The 19,444-nt window shown below is 43.0% G+C and overlaps 2 protein-coding genes across 3 annotated transcripts; one reads left to right on the plus strand and one right to left on the minus strand.

Annotated features, from left to right (window-relative positions):
* Positions 1-1,698: 1,698 nt before the first annotated feature.
* Positions 1,699-15,162, minus strand: flvcr1 (FLVCR choline and heme transporter 1). 2 transcript variants are annotated; one of them, XM_070544446.1, is made up of 11 exons: positions 13,935-15,154; positions 13,783-13,855; positions 12,112-12,183; positions 9,767-9,907; positions 7,477-7,544; positions 6,785-6,894; positions 5,981-6,091; positions 5,387-5,492; positions 5,105-5,216; positions 4,958-5,025; positions 1,699-3,918 (listed from the first exon to the last, which is right to left on the minus strand). In XM_070544446.1, the coding sequence occupies exons 1-11, from the start codon at positions 14,613-14,615 to the stop codon at positions 3,820-3,822; spliced, it is 1,641 nt and encodes a 546-aa protein (XP_070400547.1). In that variant the 5' UTR covers positions 14,616-15,154; the 3' UTR covers positions 1,699-3,819. The 2 variants fall into 2 exon arrangements, 1 of the variants encoding a protein (XP_070400547.1); XR_011516303.1 differs by lacking the exons at positions 1,699-3,918; positions 4,958-5,025 and having other exon boundaries at positions 6,700-6,894; positions 13,935-15,162.
* A 593-nt stretch (positions 15,163-15,755) lies between these two features.
* Positions 15,756-18,814, plus strand: spata45 (spermatogenesis associated 45). Its single transcript, XM_070544457.1, has 2 exons — positions 15,756-16,092; positions 16,529-18,814. Exons 1-2 carry the CDS (start codon positions 15,852-15,854, stop codon positions 16,546-16,548), a joined length of 261 nt encoding a protein of 86 aa, XP_070400558.1. The 5' UTR covers positions 15,756-15,851; the 3' UTR covers positions 16,549-18,814.
* Positions 18,815-19,444: the final 630 nt, after the last annotated feature.

Consider the following 19,444-nt stretch of genomic DNA (forward strand, 5'->3'; position numbering starts at 1 on the left):
TTGTTTCAACAACCTCCATTTTGTTACCCCACCTATCAGATTAGTATTTCACATTATCATTCCATTGTTTTTATTATTTGTTAGTCATTTGATAAAATAAGTTGGTGGATATTAATTAGCTAACACTTTGGAAGGAGCTGAAGTGAATATATTAGTTAATAAAGGTCATTGCCAATTAAGTTTGTCTCAGGTGATTTGTTTGTGTTGATAGAAAAATAACTGCAGCTCGTTAAGGATTTCACGGAAAGGATAGACTGATTGATAGAGGTGTGGATTCATTGTTCCCCTGTTAAAAGGGGTGGTGCCCCGAGGACATCCAAGGATTTCCTAATTACGTAATAAATCGGTAAATATTTCCATATTTACAAATTTATTGATGAATCCAAAAAAGTAAGTAAAGCTTACAAATTGTTCGTTGACTAATAATCACAACAAAGCAATGAAATATAAAATTTCCATAACAAAAACCATGATGGAGACACATTTGAAAATAGAAAAGGGAAAAGACTGAAGCTGAGTTGGTAAAAGCTATAAGTCTGACAACTGATGTGTGGACACCATTGACTATGGATGCCTATCTTGCCATCACATGCCACTGTATAAATGTAGAAATAAAGATGTCCGCTGTCCTGTCGGGAGCACAGAATTTCTCCAAAAGCAAAGGAAGTATGGCATTACCAGTGGACATTAGAAACTCTACTTCATATCATACATTCACACTCCGTCTTAAGAGCTGGCTTTTAAGCACACAAAAATGTGAACACCTCTCCTAATAATCATTGGATGTTTGTTTTGAGACTTTATTGTGTAACCTATTAGATGTATGAGAGATTGATGGATATATGGCTACTTTGGATTCTTTAATGAGTTGTATGGTTATATGAATATATGTTATGTTTTAATGGACTAAGTGTAATGGTACTGTGTTTTATTGTTGTATGTTAATTCTTGTTCTAATTATTATGTTCATTTAATATGTTCTTTCTTTTTAGCCGTCATGTGCTTCGTATAACATCTTGCCAATGGACTACAGTTGAAAATTAGCCTGCTGGCTAACACTGGCACCATTTACATAAATGTTGATTAATGTGCACTGTCCTTAAATAAATGGAAATGGAAAAAAAGAGTGGGGATAAGAGAAAAAGTGAGGGATGGTTCTGGCAACATGACTGCATCAGCAAACCTTCTCAGCCTGAGCCAGGTGGCCTGTTTCACACACATGCTAAACCTCTGAGCTGAACACAGCCAGGCCAACGCAATCACCTCACGGAGAGAAAAGCTCTGTTCCAGGAGCCTGCAGGAGGATATTTAATCATTTAGTCAAATTTAACAAATAACAACAACACTCATATTCTTTATTTGCCAATATAAAGTGAAAAGGAAAACTTTTAACCAACGTCTAAGTTTAAATCTTTTTATATAAAAAAAAGAAAGTCAAAAGGCTGGAAAATAGAAAAAACAAATTCAGGAAAATTTCAGTTTTCAACAAAAACCAAAACTTCTACCATGAAAACGTTAAAACTTTAGCTTTGACTGTAGTTTAAAAATAACATAATATATCAACGTTATATTTGTCTATGTTGAGTTTCACACTAGAAAATAAGAAGCAAAAAGCTTTTCTGTTAATATAAAATTAATGTCTAAAATACTGATATTGTTCACAGATTAAACAGTTTTAATCTGGTGCTTAAAACGTGCTTCAAGAGTCTGAGGTTGTTTTAATGTACAAAAACAGTACAATTCGTTTATACAGATGTTTGTGACAAGTAAAAATCATCTAAAACGGTACAAAGATGCAGAACCACTTTTGTTCAACACGTTGTGCTTTTCTTGCTTTATTTTACAACCTCGTGAATAGGATTCTGTTCAATAAACAACAAAAACACATAAAGGTTGATAACCGACAGCAGGTGACCATAAAAAATAATGTTCAAAACATGTTTGCAAAAGTGTGCGTTTGTTTGTTTTTGTGCATTAAACTCAGATTCTGTTTGGTCCAAAAAGATTCTGTTAGAAAACAGAGCAGCACAAAACCTTTTAGAAACTCTTCCGGTTTCTTTTATCTCACCAGACGTTGGATCAGAGCAAACCTAACAATAAATCAGATTTAATCAGCTCAGATCAAACAGCTTTCATCTTCTCTATGAGTGTTTTGGATGAGTCAACGGAAATGCTGTTTGAATGTTGAGCACTGAATTCTGCTAACAGCAGAATTATTTAGATGATTTGATAATTATGTTTCAGTGAATGAGCTAATTGGAACCTTAAGAACCAAATAAACTAAAGAACACAAAGTTTAAAGTCTTAAGTGAAGGTTAAAAACTGTAAAATATATCAGAATCTGAGTCATTCTGAGTCATACAGAAAAACATTAGTCTTGTGACTCATCCATCTATCCATTTTCATTCACTTATCCGGAGTCGGGTCGCGGGGGCAGTAGCCTAAGAAGAGAGGCCCAGACTTCCCTCTCCCCATCCACTTGGGCCAGCTACTCCGGGGGAATCCCAAAGCACTCCCTGGCCAGGTGAGAGACATAGTCCCTCCACCGTGTCCTAGATCTACCTTTAGGCCTCCTCCCGGTTGGACGTGCCCGGAAAACCTCACCAGGGAGGCGTCCAGGAGGCATCCTGACCAGATGCCCGAGCCACCTCAACTGGCTCCTCTTGATGTGGAGGAGCAGCGGGTCTACTCCGAGCCCCTCCCACATGACCGAGCTTCTCACACTATCTCAAAGGGAGAGCCCAGCCACTCTTTGGAGAAAACTCATTTCGGCTGCTTGTATCCGTGATCTTGTTCTTTCGGTCACTACCCAAAGCTCATGACCATAGGTGAAGGTAGGAATGTAGATCGACCGGTAAATTAAGAGCTTCGCCTTCTGACTCAGCTCTCTCTTCAACACGACAGACCGGTACAACGCCCGCATCACTGCAGATGCAGCACCAATCCACCTGTCGATCTCACGCTCCAGTTTTCCCTCACTCGTGAACAAGACCCAATGAGACCCCGGATGAGGTCCTGCCCCAAGTGGAGGAATGACTCATTCAAACGTCGAAAATTGTTTTCCTTCTGTTCCAAAGATCTGAACTATCCCCTTAAGGTCATGTTGTGATTGTTTCCTCTTATGGTGTTAAACAGAAGAAAAACTCCTAGTAGAATTAACGTTCTGCTCTTGTTCTCCATAAATGTCCTCCCGCGTGGTCGTGTGTGACCAGCAAATGAAAACCTCAGAAGGTTTCTGGATAGCTGTAAAAATAAATGAGTCATTTATTTTATTAATAAACCATCGTTAGTGTTCTTGATGAGAATAAGAGCTGCTTGGTGGATATTAAGACTCAAGTAAATGTGACCAAAATGTCCAAATCACCACGGAGACCCAGGAAGCTTCAGGTTTTACCTTCTAACTGCTTCCACATCCAGCTGAAGTAAAGTGCAGAGGATTATATTTTAATCTCCGTCTCAGTGCTTGCATACTACTAATCTGGCTCAGTTCTTTCTCTGTGGAAGAAGATGTGGAACCATGGATGGAGAACTGAGGCTGAACCAAACTGGAGCTACCCAGCTAGTTCCTGCTGATGTGGAACTCACACTTCGAAACTAAAGTCTGTCACTTTGCTTTAAAAAATAAATAGATAAAATAACGGTGGTGCCTCCCAGACCAGTTTCCTGGACAACAAACTGTCCAGGTGCCTTTTTCTGGTTCCATCACAGACAAGAACGCCAAGATGACGACCAGGTGGGAACGGCCTCCAGCAGCTATGGGAACTAGCTGGTCCCCGCTGTCCCGAGTACTGCTAGTCTGTGATTCAGTGACTTGGCAGGTCACAGCGAGGTTTCACGGGAGAAACTGAGAGAAGGTTCCAGTTTGACGTCGTTGGTTTTGTTTTCTGAAGAGCATTCCTCAGGACACTCAGTGGGAACCTGCAGGAGGGAAAGAAAATATAAAATATTATAAGAAAAAACAAGAAGAGCTGGTTTATTTATCTTTGTAATGATTAAAAACTAAATTCAGTGATCAAAATATTTCTGTATCATTCTCTATTTGACCACCAGATGGCAGCAGCCAAAACCCCAAACAGCTAAAGACGATTTATGTGTGGAGCTCATGTTGGTGTGAGAATTAAAGCAAGGATGAACGAATCTGGTCACCGCAGAAAAAAAGAGCAAACTGTCCTTTCTTCAGCCGTGACTCAGCAAAATGTTGGGCAGACAAAAGGATGAGGCAGATTTAGTAGCCAGGCTTCATTTGCAGCCGAGTTAAATCAGAGAAAGGTTTAAGTATCTGTCAGCATGTTTAACTGGGAACCTGGCAGCAGGACAGCGTTTAAAGGTTGTGCCGATAAAACCGGTAGAGAAACAAACCGGTTTGGTGAGACGTCATCTAAGAAACACGTTTGTCAGAATATTTTGGCTCCAGCTCAAAATGCAATCAGGTCAGAAAAAAAATAAAAACATGATGCAGCTGAATTAGAAAAAGTCAAAAAATGATGATGATGATGATGATGATGATGATGATGATGATGATGATGAGGAGGAGGAGGAGGAGGAGGAGGAGGAAGAGGAGGACAAGTCAGGAGAAGACAGACGAGGGGAAAAGAAAAAACTGAAGAAGAAAGGGGGAAAGGAAAAAGGAAGAGAAGTAATAACAAAAAGGAGAAGAAATAAAACAAAAGTAGGGAGGGGGAGAGAAGAAGAAGAAAACAAAGAAGGGGAGGATGAATTTTGAATAAAGAGGAAAATAAAATATGGAACAAAAGAAGGGAAAGAGGAGGAAAAAACAAAAGGACAATAAAGGAGAATGAAATAGAATAAAAAACATAAAATAAGCTTTTTGTTAAAACAAAAACCTCATTGCTAAGTCACACATCAGATCTGATCCACCTCTCGGGAATCTGTTTAGGAGTTAAGCGGTGACCTTTGACCTTTCCTACAGAAGAAAGCGTGAGTCTGAAATGCTTACGGCCTTCCGGTCACCACCCTCCGTCCTCATGTTTACGTTGTGTCGCTTCAGTTCGGACTTTATTAAGGCTGGAACACAGAACAAGAACATCACCGCTGGGATCTCGGGAAAGGTCGGGCTCGGAAGACCGCTGAAACGGGTGCGTACCTGTCAGGATCACTCCCAGGAGGATCCAGGAGGAGAGGAAGATATTCCCAACCAGCGGACCGAAATCTGTGGTCAGTCTGCCCTGGATCAGCGTGAAAATGATCCCAAAGATCTGAAAACACGTGACAGTTCAGACCTTTACCCAAATGTTGGAAGTCCATTTGGAGATTTTCCACCAGAGAGGAAAAAGCTGCCTCTGTGGTGGTTTAAAATAAAGAGTTTTCTCTACAGATAAAAGCATCGGGAGTATTTTGTTCTTGTACTTCAACGCCTCGGTGGTACCTGAGCAAAAGCGTTGAGGAGTCCTGAAGACGTTCCCTCGGACTCCGGGTACGTGATCTCCACCCCGAACTCAAAGCCCAGAGGCAGGTAGCCCGTCATGAAGAATCTGGAAACAGTTATGGGAACAAAGGTCGATTTACTGTTCAGACGCAAAATCTAAAGCGTAAAAATGACAGAAACACCTGGATCTTCGTACACATAACAGGTAAACAAACAGCAGGTGAGGTTAGACCCAGAAACAAAAACGTTTTTTACTCTGACACAAACCTAGAGTTCTCAGCCTAGCCTGCTTCCTAAATGTCCCACAACTTTCACTTTTTAGGACTAATTCAGGAAAAGTCTTCTGGCTGTAGCTGCATTTATGTTTCATCCAAACCGGTCCAAACCAGCTGACACCAAACAAGTCAGACAATTATCAATTTTTGTCCTAAATTAGAAATATTAGTTTATTTTTTCTAGTTAAGATCTAAAGAAATGAGGTAAACGTGAACTCCAACTGTTTATATTTAATCTGTTACGACACACACACACACACACACACACACACACACACACACACACACACACACACACACACACACAAGCTCCTCCTACCCGAGGACTCCAGCGGTGACGAAAACCACGTGGATGTTGTTGAGGTCCAGGGTGAAGGTGAAGGCTAGCATTCCCAGAAACGACAGGATGTAGACGATCAGAGTCGTGATCCTGAAAGCAGGAAAAGAGACGAGGCATCGATGATGAAGCCACCAGTCTACTGGTTACACTGGTTTGGATTCGTCTAATTTATCCTCCAGATTTACACATAATCATTTAGATTGATCTGATGGGTATTTTCACCTTGAGAAAACAAAACAAACTCTTGATATTGTAGAAGAAGAAGAAAATATCATTTCTATAGCACCTCTCAAGATAAAAATCACGAGGCGCTTCACAAAAACAAAAAATGTAAAAATATAAAAAAGAATTTAGAAAATTGTTAAAAATATATTTAAAATGAGCAGAAAAGTTACAGTTGTGATTAAAAATGTTAAGAAAGAGAGAGAGTGAATAGGAAAGAGGGAAATCAGTGGATCCTGAGGAAGGTGGAATAGGTGGGGAGAGCAGAACAAGGAGAGGGTGATGAAGGTCACAGCAAAGCCTGAACAAGTGAGTTTTCAGCTGCTTTCAAAGGAGACCACTGAGTCTACTGATCTCAGGCTCAGGGGGAGAGAGATCCAGAGTCAAGGCGCCACAGCAGCAAATGATCTGTCACCTTAATCATGTTAACATGATGAAAATATCTGTCGTCAGTCCTGTATATTTCACACATTAACCTGTAATTCTAGCAGGAATACCGATTTCCCACCAGGCATGAGGCAGAAGAAGCCCTTTTTCCTGAGACTAAGGCGCGTTTCATACTTGTACGTCTTCGTGCGGTCCAGCCACCAACCACACAGGATGGAACCAAACATTCCAGCAACCACCAGAGTCAAACCAATCCTCCCAGCGTTCAGCTCCTGGTTCTGGTTCTGCAGGAAAGAAAGGTCACCGTAAGGTTCAGACCTCCTGGGCACTTGTTAATCTAGTCGCATGTCCGTGTGTGTTTGGGTGACATGTCGGGGAGAGGTCATGGGTCCACCGTGTTCTGTGGGAGATATCATCTGAGAGCTAAACTGTGTGTGTGTGTGTGCGTGCGTGCGTTATGGTGGGCAGCAGGAATGCGTGAAAGCAGCTAATAAACTATGAACTCAGAGCTTCAGACAATAAGGTCTATGGAAGCTCATTCCCGCCACTCCGATAAAAACAAATCGTATCTCATAATTATGACATACAATATGTTAATTTTTTCATTGTGGAGGGATTATAGGCTTCCAAGTGTTCCAGTTTATTTAATAAACACATTTTTATAACTTATCAACAAGGATGGATTGTAAAAAATTTTGTAGAGAAAATTTTGTAAATACTTTTCATTTTTGACACAAGCGATTGTCATAAAAAGCAATTCAATGGAATTCCAAGTGAACCTTGGCACCGTTCTTCCCACTCTGTGTCTCTAACTTGTTGCCAACGGTTTTTGTGTCTGTGAGGTTTATGTTGACTGCTTTGTTTACCTTGAAACAATCCAGGATGATCTGGTTGAGGAGGGTAGAGACAGAGTAGAAGGATCCGGTTAGAATACCTGTAGAAAGGAAGAGAAAGGAGAGTGTAATCCCACGGTACCGGGATCAGCGGCTCTTCCGGGTACCAGGAGTAAAACAGACCCAGCGAACTGGGATAGGCTCGTTTCAATGATGGAAACAACATTTTCTACCACACCTTGACCCTAGTTCCAACACAACCTCTGCATCACCGGAAAAAAATGCACTAGCGAAGTTTGGTTTTATCCCGTCCAACTCCAGACGTTTCACCGCTCTCCGTGCTAAACCCGCTGATCAGCAGCAAGAGAGAAGAACAAAAAGAGTCTTCTTCATGAAGTCACAGCTGAGCCGAATCTTTGCTGTTTTAAAGTCGTAATCGGTGTAACAGGGTAACTTTCCACTTGGCTGCTGTAAGCCTTTGTCCCTGCATCACACTGACAGGATTCCTGACTGATGTCGGCTTGTGTGTCTCTTGGACAGACAGTCAGAGAGGCTTCGTGCACTCGTGAGCAGACACGTGCGTTTTCCTGCCTGGATTTGTTTTGGAAATCTGCATAAAATTTGGTTGAGCCAGCGCCCAGCCTCTGTACTGTGGGTCATGAGGTGTTTTGGGTTGCAACAGCATACTCCCAAAGGAATACTCGCGCTAAAATGTACATTTTTAGGTGAAAATGAATTGTTTCCGCTGTGTGCTACACTCTCACTCAGAAACATGAGAGGCGACTTTCACACCTCTGGAGTTCAGGGAGATTTAATCAGAGCTCTCAAAAGCTAATCCGAGCTCTCAAAAGCAGGTAAAGGGTTTGAGAGGATCGAGTGAATTTTAAACAGAGACACAAGTCCGTCATCGCAGCTCCATGTGTGCAAAACAAAAGATGCATCCATTTCTGTTGTGCTCAACAGAAATGATCCCGCCTGAGCCCCCCTCCCCACCTGAACAGGTGTCTTTAGCAGCCATTTTTAACCTGCACTCACACACCCAAAGAGGCACACCCTCATAAAAGGGTCAATGGAGAATATACACACCAAGGCTCACCAAACAGCACACAATCTTAATCCGTGTGGGATTATCTCTGTTGGACTAAAATGTGGTGACCTGAGCGACGACCCAAGATAGGATAAACAACCAGGTATCACTCCCGCCCCTTTGCAAGGCTGAACTCACAATCCTAGGGAACAAATAATACACCTCCACTGTTTTCACGTTTATGTTTGTTCGTTTATTAGATGCTTTTATGCAGAATCACTCAAAATTCACCTGATCTGATTGGTCAGTGAATGAAACCTCCGTTGATTGGTCCTCGTCCAAGCGACAGCGATGAAAAGTTGAAAATATTTCAACTTTCTGGGATTGCGTCAGTGGGTCACCTGTGCACGACACGTGCACGAGCGCAAAATTTCACACGCACGTTTTTCGCGTTTCGCTTAGTAGGAGGGAGACCCGCGATTATCGCTTTGTCGCGCATGTCTCATTGAAAATGAATGGAGGAGAGGCGATGTCGCCTCCCGTGTGTCGAGCCCATGAATGTTCCTGAAGGAATTTGTTCAAAATAAACATTTATTAACACAAGGCATTCAATCCTGGTCCTGGAGGGCCAGTGTCCAGCACGTTTTAGTGGTTTCTCTGCTCCAACACGCTTGATTCAGTGGTTCAGTCACCTGTGCAGCAGCTCAGCAGGCTCAGCGGATTGAAAGCAGGTGTGTTGAAGCAGAGTTAAGACTAAAACCGCCCTCCAGGCCCGGTGCGCTGAACAATCACTGATGCCCTTATTTTGAAGAGCTGCACCTCAGGAGAATAACTGCGTGTTCTGGATGAGTGTTTGTGCTAAATATCCACGACTTTTGACCTTGTTATTGACCTAAATAATCATGATTCCTGTCCACATTTGAGTGATCCTCAATACCAATAATATCCTAATACAAATCTGTAATAATTGATAAATTCCTCATCAATCCTGAATTTATTCTTATTATTAATAAAATATAAAAGCCAGTTATGAGCTTGTATTTGTAGTTTAAGCTTTTATCCAAGGAGACCTTCAAATGAGTCGAACACAAAGTTCATCTCTCCTCAGATCTGATTTGAAGGAAAAACAGTGAAAACTGATAAAACACAAATCCTTGACGGACAGAATTGTGACAGATAAGATTAGTTTTACTGTTTAATCATGAAAAGTTTATCTCTGGAGGTCGAAGTCAGCAAAGTGGAGAGAAAAGACAGACAAATGAGGTGTGAGAGGTCCATCGGGGGTTTAATGGTTACCGTAGCTGATGAGCAGCAGGACGAAGGCTCTGTTCTTTATCAGGTTGATGATTGACTGCTTGTATGAGTACGACTCCAGCGGGACGCCCGGCAGAGCCGCCTGGGCCGGGCTGGGAGGAAGAGGAGGTCTGTCTGTGATTACTGCAGGAGAAGAAGAAAACAAGGTCAACGAGCCTTCTGCTTCATAAAGACAGACGTGTAAAACGCACTAATGTCGCGTCACATGTCAGCTGAAACCTCCAGACTGCTGATTCACCTAAACTAACCAGGTAACTGGCAGGTCAGCAGCTTGGAACACGTTTCAGTCTCACGTTACGGAGAGCCGCATTTGATTACTATATATCATAACTGTCATCGCCCCAAACAAGTGCAATTTTTTTCCACAAATTTCATTTTTATGCTTTATTTTTGGTGTGGAAGATTAAACGTATGAGTGGTGTCGGACCGAGGTCAACGGGGTTAAAAAAGCCATTTTCTAATCCCGTTTGATGTGTTCCATGGATTTCACATGATGTCCGTGAATTTTTAAGACCCATTCAGAGGAATCGCCTATTTTTGAACGAGGGCAAAAGTGATGTTAGGTTTTATGCGAAAGGACGTAGCAAACTACAAATGTTCGTCTCGTCAAAATGACATCATCGAACCAAAAACGAAGAAGAAAAAAAGATTGGTTTAGCGAGCGTCGTACATGCGACGTCTGATTTGCAGTAATTTTATTAACCCCCCCACTGTCTTTATGGGTGACCCCGTGAGGAAAGTTGACCACTGAGCAGCGTCACGGCTACCAGCCTGGCCATTGGGATGCAGGAGCCAGGATCACCCAGCCCTGGTGATCAGCCCGACACCGCCCCTCCTCCTCCTCTCTTCCAGGCTGCTGAGGAGCACAGCTGATCCTCCTGATGACCCACACCTGGGATAAAAAGGCTGTGCCTTCAGCAGTCTGGGAGGCAGCAGTGCAGTGGTGACGCTGTCCTCCAGGCCTCAATTTGTTTTCAACCCCTTCGTTTGTGATGAGTTTTAACTTTTAAAGTTTTAACTCTGAGTTGAGGAGTTTTTAAGGGAAAAACTCTGAGTGACCCATAGGGATCTTTGGTTGATGTCAACTTAGTTGACTCTGTTTTAAGGTGAACTCTGCTTTAGTTTTTACACTTTTATCAACTTTGTTGTGTTTTTAAAACACCTTCAGTTTAGGTAAAACTTTATTAAAAGTTTTAACCAGGTGTTTTATATAGTTGATAAGCTGTCTTTTAACTGTTAACCTTATAGTGAATTTTTCCTTTTGCATTATTTTAAAAATGCTCACAATCTGTTTGCTCTTGTTTTTAGAACATTTTATAACAATTAAACCCATTTTAAATCCACTGTCGCAATTTTATGTTACCCCCTCCTTCACATTTTAACACCTCCTGTTGGGGAGGTAACAGCAGGGTTGATGGTTTATCCCTCGGGTCCACGTGGCAGGGGTGAGGTGGTGCTCACTCCTCACCCCTGCCACGTGGACCCAAGGGAGAAACCATCAACCCTGCTCAATGGTCAACTTTCCTCACAGGGTCACACTCGTTAGGACAGTGGGAGGGTTAAGAAGCTAATAAATCACGCGACAGTTGAAACTCATCAGAATTCTTAATGTAAACTGAAGAACAAATGTGTTATTCAGGGAGTGGGGCAAAGCGGATTGGAAAATAACGCTATAGCCCCGTTCAGGGACCCATGAGCCAACTGGAAACCTGCCCCTGCTGGCTGCCACTGGTACTGCAGTCTTACATATTTGCTCATTGGCTTCATATTTCAGTCTGGATGATTCTTTTCATCACTAACATAATAAAACTGTTCACCTCCCATCCAAATTTGCATTTGGCTCCTAATAACGAGGTATTTATTTACATATGAGACTAAAACCAAACAGAATGAACATGAGGAGCTGCTTTACTTCCTTGATGCTTTTGTGGATTTGTCATAACACCGAAGGCCTCTTGCTGACTCAGACTGCTTCTGCTGAACTGAAACGTATTCATCAGAATGGCAGATTCAAATTACAGCTGCAGCTTTAACGTGATGCATTTGCATACTGGTTTAAAGTCACGCACCATTAACACCACTCTCAAAGACTAGAGATGAAATCTTTAGTCCAAAGCTGCAGTCTTGCTGTTTAACTCCTGAACCTCAGGTGCTGTCTGCACGAGGACATCTGGGTCTCAGACGCAGAAACTCCCCTTATGCCCCTAAGTGGTCAGATAATGAGTTTGGGGCACCCCCCCCCCCCCCCCCCGGGGCACCCCCCCCCCCCCCCCCCCCCCGCTGCAGATGGACGCACATCAGGAATGACATAAGCTGTTTGTGATTACCTATGATGGTGAGGATGAAGAGTCCTGTGGAGACAGCAGCTGTGCCGTAGAACATGATGCGGATGTTGTGAGCTGCATGATAGAAAAATCCATTTTAATTCACTGATGATCTAATTAAACAGCTTCCATTATCAGTGATACCTGCAATGAGAACAGATGTTTAACGGAAGATGGAATAACCAGATCATTCAGGTAGTCAGCTGACCTCGTTCTTGGAGCACATCCTGTTGCTGAACCTACACCTGACAACCTGCATCAAGCCCAGATCATAGCACTGCCACCACAGGCTTGTAGAGTAGGCCTAGGCATGATGGGTGCACTTCACCTGCCTCTCTTCTTACCCTGATGCACCATCACTCTGGACCAGAGTCCATCTGGACTCATCAGACCAGTTTTAATAAAGCGTCGGACAGTTCTGAACCCAGTTTTTGTCTTTTCTGCATCTCCTTAGATGTTTTCTCTGCTTGAATACAATGATCTGACCCTTCTCACAGACTAACATCTTTTCCACTACCACCAGGTGTGTCTTTCCACCTGGTTGTTTAAAAAAATGAGAAGCAGCTCATTGCACCAGCTGGGTTAAATAAGTTGTTGCAGCTGAAAGATCATCACCCTGCAGTCATTATGCAATAGGAGGCAGGCGCCTACCTGTCTGCTTAGTTAAATCCAGCTGGAGGCTTTCTTGTCTGGCTAGTAGCTATAGGGCCAGGGGTGGGGAACTCTGGTCCTTGAGGGCCACCATCCAGCATTTTTTAGTTGTTTCCCTGATCCACCAAACTTGATTCACCTGCTTAGCAGCCGACCAAGCTCTGCAGGAACCGGTTAATTAGCTGCTGATTAAATCAGGTGCTGAAGTAGGGGAAACACGTCAAACATGCTGGATAGTTGCCCTCACCTTTAGGTGAGAATGCAACAAATTTCAGCTAATTTTCTTTCTTTAACATTTAATTTACAAATAATGTATTACATGTCCCCCATTTATGCAGTCCAGTGTCACGAGGACTGTCCAGATGTTTACATCGGGGAAACTAAACAACAATTACACAAGAGCATGGAACAACACAGGTGAGCCACCTCTTCAGGTCAGGACTCTGTAGTCCACCTACACCTGAAAGACAAGGGACACACCTTTGAACATGACAAAGTACACATTCTACACAGAGAAGATAGACGATTTGAGAGAGGAGTAAAAGAAGCTATCTATGTCAAACGAGAAAACCCCACTTTAAATAGAGGAGGGGCTTAGATTTCACCTTGATGCAGCTTTGAATCTCATTCCTACGCAGCTTCAGTCTAGGTCACATCTTCCTGCATCTGATCAGCACAATAACTCCCTCTCAGTAGAGGCCAACGACTCATCAGGGGGTAGGAAGGAGGGGTACTCGAGTAGTTTCTGCTCGTTAAATAGCAGAGAGCTACAGCTTATAAGCTTGACTTTCCCATATTCCAGTCAGAATTGACAAAGCTCATCTGATAAGAGAACTGTCTTCGAGAAACCAAAGATGTCCAGCTGCCTTCATCTGAACCCTTTTGGATCACCATGACCTGGATGACTGAGAACCTTCACATCGCTAAGGGTCAGGAGGGAGGTAAATTCTCTATTTAAAAGATTGAAACGTTGAGTTTTTCCTTGAAAAAAAAACATTTGAATAAAACGTGTAATTTTCAGACCTGTTAAATCCAGGTCATCCGGGGTATTTGGAACCAGAAGTGGAGGCAGGAGGAACCCGATGGCTGTCCCCAGCTAAAGACAAAAGCAGACGTTTTATAAATAAATGTGAAGTTTGGGGTTTGGGGATATAAGGGCCACCCCCCCTGCTGACCTGGTTCCCCAGCACGGCCGTGGCGCACGCGGTGGACACCCCGCGGGGACCGAACCACACCGAGGCGATGCGGGACGGCAGCCCGAGGATGAACACCTGCGCCACGGAGCAGATGATCTGCGCAGAGAGAGTGACTCCAAAGAGGTCTGGGTGCACGCTTGCGCACTTGAGCCACGCGCCTGCGCAGTTGAGTCCAGCTCCCAGCAGGGCCGTTAACCGGAGCCCCCTCCGGTCCAGCAGCCAGGTAGCGGGGAAGATGAGCGGCACGTAGGCGACCATGTAGACCACGGAGAGCCAGTCCACCTTGTCGTTGCTGACGCGGTAGAAGCGCGTGAACACGTTGGTGATGATGCTATAGTGAATCCACTGGAAGGCGTTCACCATGGAGTACAGGCTGAACACGGCCAGCACCGCGAACCGGCGCCGGTACAGTTTAGTTTCCAGCAGTTTCCCTTCCGCTGCTCCTCCTCCTCCTCCTCCGTTGGGCAGCATCGCCTCTCTTTCATCCGGCTGCACCTCCCGCTCCAGCTCACGGTTGGTTTCCGCCGCGCCCGCCAGTCCGATCCTCGGGTAGAACTCCGCCGCTCCGTCCAGATCGGGGCTCTTCCTGTCCACCGTGATGTCGTCAGGTGCGCCGGTGTCAACGCGCAGATGCTCCTGCACGAGCTCCCCCGCGACCATGATGACGGCGTCCGCGTTTTGTTCCTCACTTCAACCGAAAGATAATCAACCGACAACGAGACAGGAAGCGAGAGACCGGGAGAACAATCATCTCCTCACCGGGAACCAAAAGCCAGGGTGATGCGCCAGGTGGCCGGTGATCCAATCATAACCCACAGGAGAGGAGAGGGACTTCTTCCTGAAGTCAGCGGCTTCCTGAACAGTGCCACGCGCGTCTGCGCTCTTTTTGTGCGCCTGTCTGAGCCTTCCGATGCCGCTGAGCCAATAAGAGCGGCAGGAACTGGTGGTTCATCCTGCTGCCTGCTGTGACATGGCACTGATGACGCAACAGTCACACTCAGCATCACTCAAATCAGTTACGCGTGTTATATTTAACACGTTTAAAAGCACAATTTAAACATTTTATAATAATAATAAAGCAGTGAAATAAGAATCAAGCTGATTTAACAGCCAGGGTTATCTCATCAACCCTGAATGATTGGAATTCCATTTCTCTGAAAACATCCAGGAAATCATCTGGATAAGATCTCAAATATTTTAAACTTATCTACAGGAAACATTTAAAATGTCCCAAAGATCTTAATTCTAAACTTTCAAAGGGAAAGAAAAAAGGAGACGATTTAGAAACCATAAAAATCTCATAATGAGTTAAAGCAGCGCTGGCACAGAAAGCTGCAGCCATATGCTCAGCTCTTTATCTGCTCTAATCCAAATCACCTGACCCAGAGGGAGCTTCAGCGGTATACCTGGGAAATATGTTTTCATTAATCGCTCTGGTTAAAAGTTAGCAAAAGGAAGACAGAACTCACTATTATAATGGATTCATTTATCATCATATTTATTTATAAAATATTTTGGGATTTTTAACCGATGTGTGATAAAATCATTTGTTTTATGGATCAAACTGTCGCTTATTTTAATAGATAATGTCTTTAATTTCCTGCTCTAAGGACACTTTTTAGTAAATCAGTGTAAAGTTATTGAAAACTTTAAAATTAAGAAAAGATAAAAAGTAGAATCTAAAATAATGAAAAATGTAGAAATAAATGGAAAAAGGAAGTTACTGAAGAACCCTCATGTGCCACTCGTCTTAAAAAAAGATCTGTGGGACGCATGGGTAATCCCCACCCCCCTCCCCCCCCCTCCCCCCGCTAATGTAACCATGGTAACGTTGTAGCAACATGCTAACCGGATCGCTTGTTCACATAAAAAAAAAACCCGAAAACATCAATAAAAATGTCCGGATGTGAGGAGCGGGCTCTGCTGGAGCTGAACACCCGGAGGGAGACGTGGTGTCAGGTGGAGGCGAGCCCGCAGCAGTCCTGGGAGCGGTCCGAGAGGAGGCACTACCGGAGCCACCTCCAGACCAGCCCGGTGCTGCTCTCCGCTCTGACCGGCGGACCGCAGCGCTGGCCCGGCCGCGCCGAGAGACCGGCCCCGGCAAGACTCCCGCAGAGAAAACACTTTGATGAGAGCTGTAAGAAGTTTTATTTATAATATATATATATGTATGTATATATATATATATATATATATATATATATATATATATATATATATATATATATATATATGTATGTATATATATATATATATATATATATATATATATATATATATATATATATATATATATATATATACATTAGGTGTTTATTAAAATTATTTTCTACTAAACTCCTAACCGTTTCAGAAGTTTTGAGGTTTACTTCTCAGACCCTTATTGTGAAGGACCAAAGGAAGTTCTTGAGCACAATAAAATAACTGCGTTCAGGTTCTGCCGGATGTCCTCTGACTAACTAGAAAAAACCCACTTTTGATTTTCTTTATTTTGAAGCTAGTTTTGTTTTTCTATAAATCTGGACTCCTTGTCCCTTTTCTAAAGATGCTCCGTGTCTTTTCCTGTCTTCCAGACACGTCTCACCTGGTGTAGACACCTGAGAGGACCACAGAAGCTGGAGCACAAACACAAGACATTATGTATTTACAGGGATTTCGTTGTGCAGACGTTCATTAAACTCCTCAATTGTCTTGCTTTTGAAACCATTTTCTAACAGCTGATATTTTAGTTATCATTCCTGTGTGAAATTCCCAGAACCCATGGGGAATACTTTCTGTGCAGTGAAATTCTTACACTTGTGCCCATTCAATCGCTGAACCACGATTGGAGACAAAGTACTTATGGCTCTGAAACGTGATCTGTGAAGCAAAAACAAATGTAAACGTATAGATTTCCCATTCCCACTGAACACAGCATGATGTGCAGTTAGCTGCTGAGGTGTTTTCTAACCTAAAGAGGCTCAAAGTAATATCAGAGTTGTGTTTGAGGTAATTCTACCGTGTGTGTGTGTGTGTGTGTGTGTGTGTGTGTGTGTGTGTGTGTGTGTGTGTGTGTGTGTGTGTGTGTGTGTGTGTGTGTGTGTGTGTGTGTGTGTGTGCATGAATGAAGAGAAGATCTGTGGAGCAGAAAATGTCGTATCTCACCAGCTCCAAACCCGATCCCTAAACTAACAGTTGTGCCAACGGCAGCGTGGGATCGTAGCTTCAGCTCCGAGATTCCTGAATTCTGCTCTGACCAACACTCACTTTCCTCAGCCGGAAAACCATCAGCATCCGTGAGAATAAAGCAGAGCTGACAGAACAAGTGAAGCCTTCCTCAGAAGTCAGATTAGGAGAAAAGTCACATAACGTCTGGATTTGTTACACGGAATCAGAATTATGTGTGCAGCAAGCACTTAAAAGCAGCAGAGCCACTGAACCCTGGTGCTGAAATCCATGTTTTATAAGTTCCTCTGCTCCAGCAGCACACTTCATTTAATAAATAAATCACCTGTTCAGCAGATCATCAAGCCCTGCAGAAGCCTGTTAATCACTCACTGAATGAAACCAGGTGTGCTGGAGCAGAGAAACATAGAAAACATGCAGGTATACCCTCCAGGAGCAGGATCCAGAAGCCCAGACACGGAGTAAATGTTTTAATGAGAAGGTTTCATGTTTTTAGGTTTTCTTTGTTACAGGCTACAAGTAAAAATCCTCTTCAAGACCTAAAAATAAGAGTCTTAAACTCTGGTTTGTCCCTTAGGTTCAGATTCTGAATAAATCAGAGGTCAAGTTTAAAAAAGTTCAAGTAAAACAGAAGAAAAGTGGCTGAAATCTAAATAAAAACCCTCAGTACGTATGAAGGACAGCAGAACCAGGTTGTTCCAGGAGAGTACGGGCAGGGTAAACGGATCAGGAGCGTTGGCGACGAGGCGATCTCTGTGGGTGTAGATCCGAGACATCGCAGCTTCCAGATCGTGCTGCAGAAACACGATCAGCTGTGTAGAAGTTCAGCTTCTCTGAGAAATCTCAGATCTCAGATCTTCATCCGCGTTCTTTCAGCTTTTCAGGATTTTCAGGGCTGTTGTTAAACACTGATGTTCTGCATCAGTTGGAGTTAAGAACTCAAACATCTTCAAGGATTTCAAGCACCATTTATGACACCAATTCAACTAAACAGTTCAAAATATTAAATATTTACACAAACACCCATTTTTCTTTTCAAAATAAAAGTCCTCCAAGTGCTGGCTTGATTATCACCTGTAAGTCGCTTTGGGCAAAAGCGTCTGCTTAATACATAAACTCTCATTTCAGGTGATAAAAACACAAAACTGTACCCTGAAAATGTGCAGCCTCTAGAGAACTGTAGTAACGTTTGTCATCTTAAAGATTTAAAATATTTGTGTTTATTTTTAAATCACACACAGAGCTTTCCGTTTTGAAGAGAAGAGCCAACAGCAGGACTGAACTCCCTCCTGAGAGATCCTGATCCAGAAACTCTTCATGTTTCTCAGAATAAATAAAGTAAAATGAATTTAAAGAAGTACGCTGAGCAGATGGTTGTACTACCTGAGGCTTCACGCTGCGCTGATCTGGACCCCCGCTGGCCTGAAGCGGGTGGAGGCCAAAACACGGAGCCACGAGGTCCGGGAAGCTGTGAGAGAAGAATTTAACACGACAGAGATGAAGCAGCCAGCTGACAGCAGCCGCGTCTGCACTCGCTGAACTTCAGCAAGAACGACTACGGGAGAGTAGGGAGTACAGATCTTTAAAAATCTGTTAACAACTTTAAAGAATTCCTTTTATTCAAATCAAATGTCTTCTTTTATGACTCTACTGATTATGATTCTGTATTAAATAGACAACATCGAGCTTTTCATGAGTCTGACTCAGTTCAGTGTTCATCCTCCAGCTGACCTTTGCTCCAGCTGTAGAACTCCGGAAAACTCCCAAACTTCTTCTACAAAGGCCACCAGTCTCTACACCGGCCTAAACACACATGAATGGTTAAACTACGTTGTTCAAATGTTTTTACAGAAGCAAACACACGACTGTTTCTTTACACTGCTGAATAATGTGAATATCAATTCTTACAGTACTGAGAGAAGGCTTCAGCCAATGTTTTTCTCTTCCAGACACAATTTCTAATTAATTTGCTGTCTATTTTCCAGTTCTGTTACATTTTTAAGAATAATCTTCACTCCACCAATCAGTCGTTGAAAATCATCCTTTTAGTGCTAAAATGTCCTTTTATTGGTGCCCAAATGAAGCCTTTACACGCCCAACAAATTCATCTACACGAGTGTCTGATGAAGCCACGTTATAAATAAACCTGAAGCAGCTCAAACCATTTGCAGTTAGACCATGTTATTGTTTACATCCAGGTAACACGTTATTGTTTACATCCGGGTAACACTAACTGGAGGGCAAGAACCCGTCCATTACCCAGAGCTGTATCTGCGATTTAAGCAAACAAAATAAAACCTAAAGATTTAGTTCTTACTACTTTA

This window comes from Nothobranchius furzeri, chromosome 2, assembly GCF_043380555.1.
Source record: "Nothobranchius furzeri strain GRZ-AD chromosome 2, NfurGRZ-RIMD1, whole genome shotgun sequence".
NCBI lineage: Eukaryota > Metazoa > Chordata > Actinopteri > Cyprinodontiformes > Nothobranchiidae > Nothobranchius > Nothobranchius furzeri.

Excerpts from the sequence above, each read along its gene's own strand:
- flvcr1 (XM_070544446.1), bottom strand. The coding sequence starts at position 14,615 with ATGGTCGCGGGGGAGCTCGTGCAGGAGCATCTGCGCGTTGACACCGGC. Across the intron at positions 7,545-9,766 it reads CCTGCTGCTCATCAGCTACG|GTATTCTAACCGGATCCTTC; the intron begins GTAACCATTAAA and ends TCCTTTCTACAG. Across the intron at positions 3,919-4,957 it reads AGGGTGGTGACCGGAAGGCC|GTTCCCACTGAGTGTCCTGA; the intron begins GTAAGCATTTCA and ends TCCCTCCTGCAG.
- spata45 (XM_070544457.1), top strand. The coding sequence starts at position 15,852 with ATGTCCGGATGTGAGGAGCGGGCTCTGCTGGAGCTGAACACCCGGAGG. Across the intron at positions 16,093-16,528 it reads AAAACACTTTGATGAGAGCT|ACACGTCTCACCTGGTGTAG; the intron begins GTAAGAAGTTTT and ends CCTGTCTTCCAG.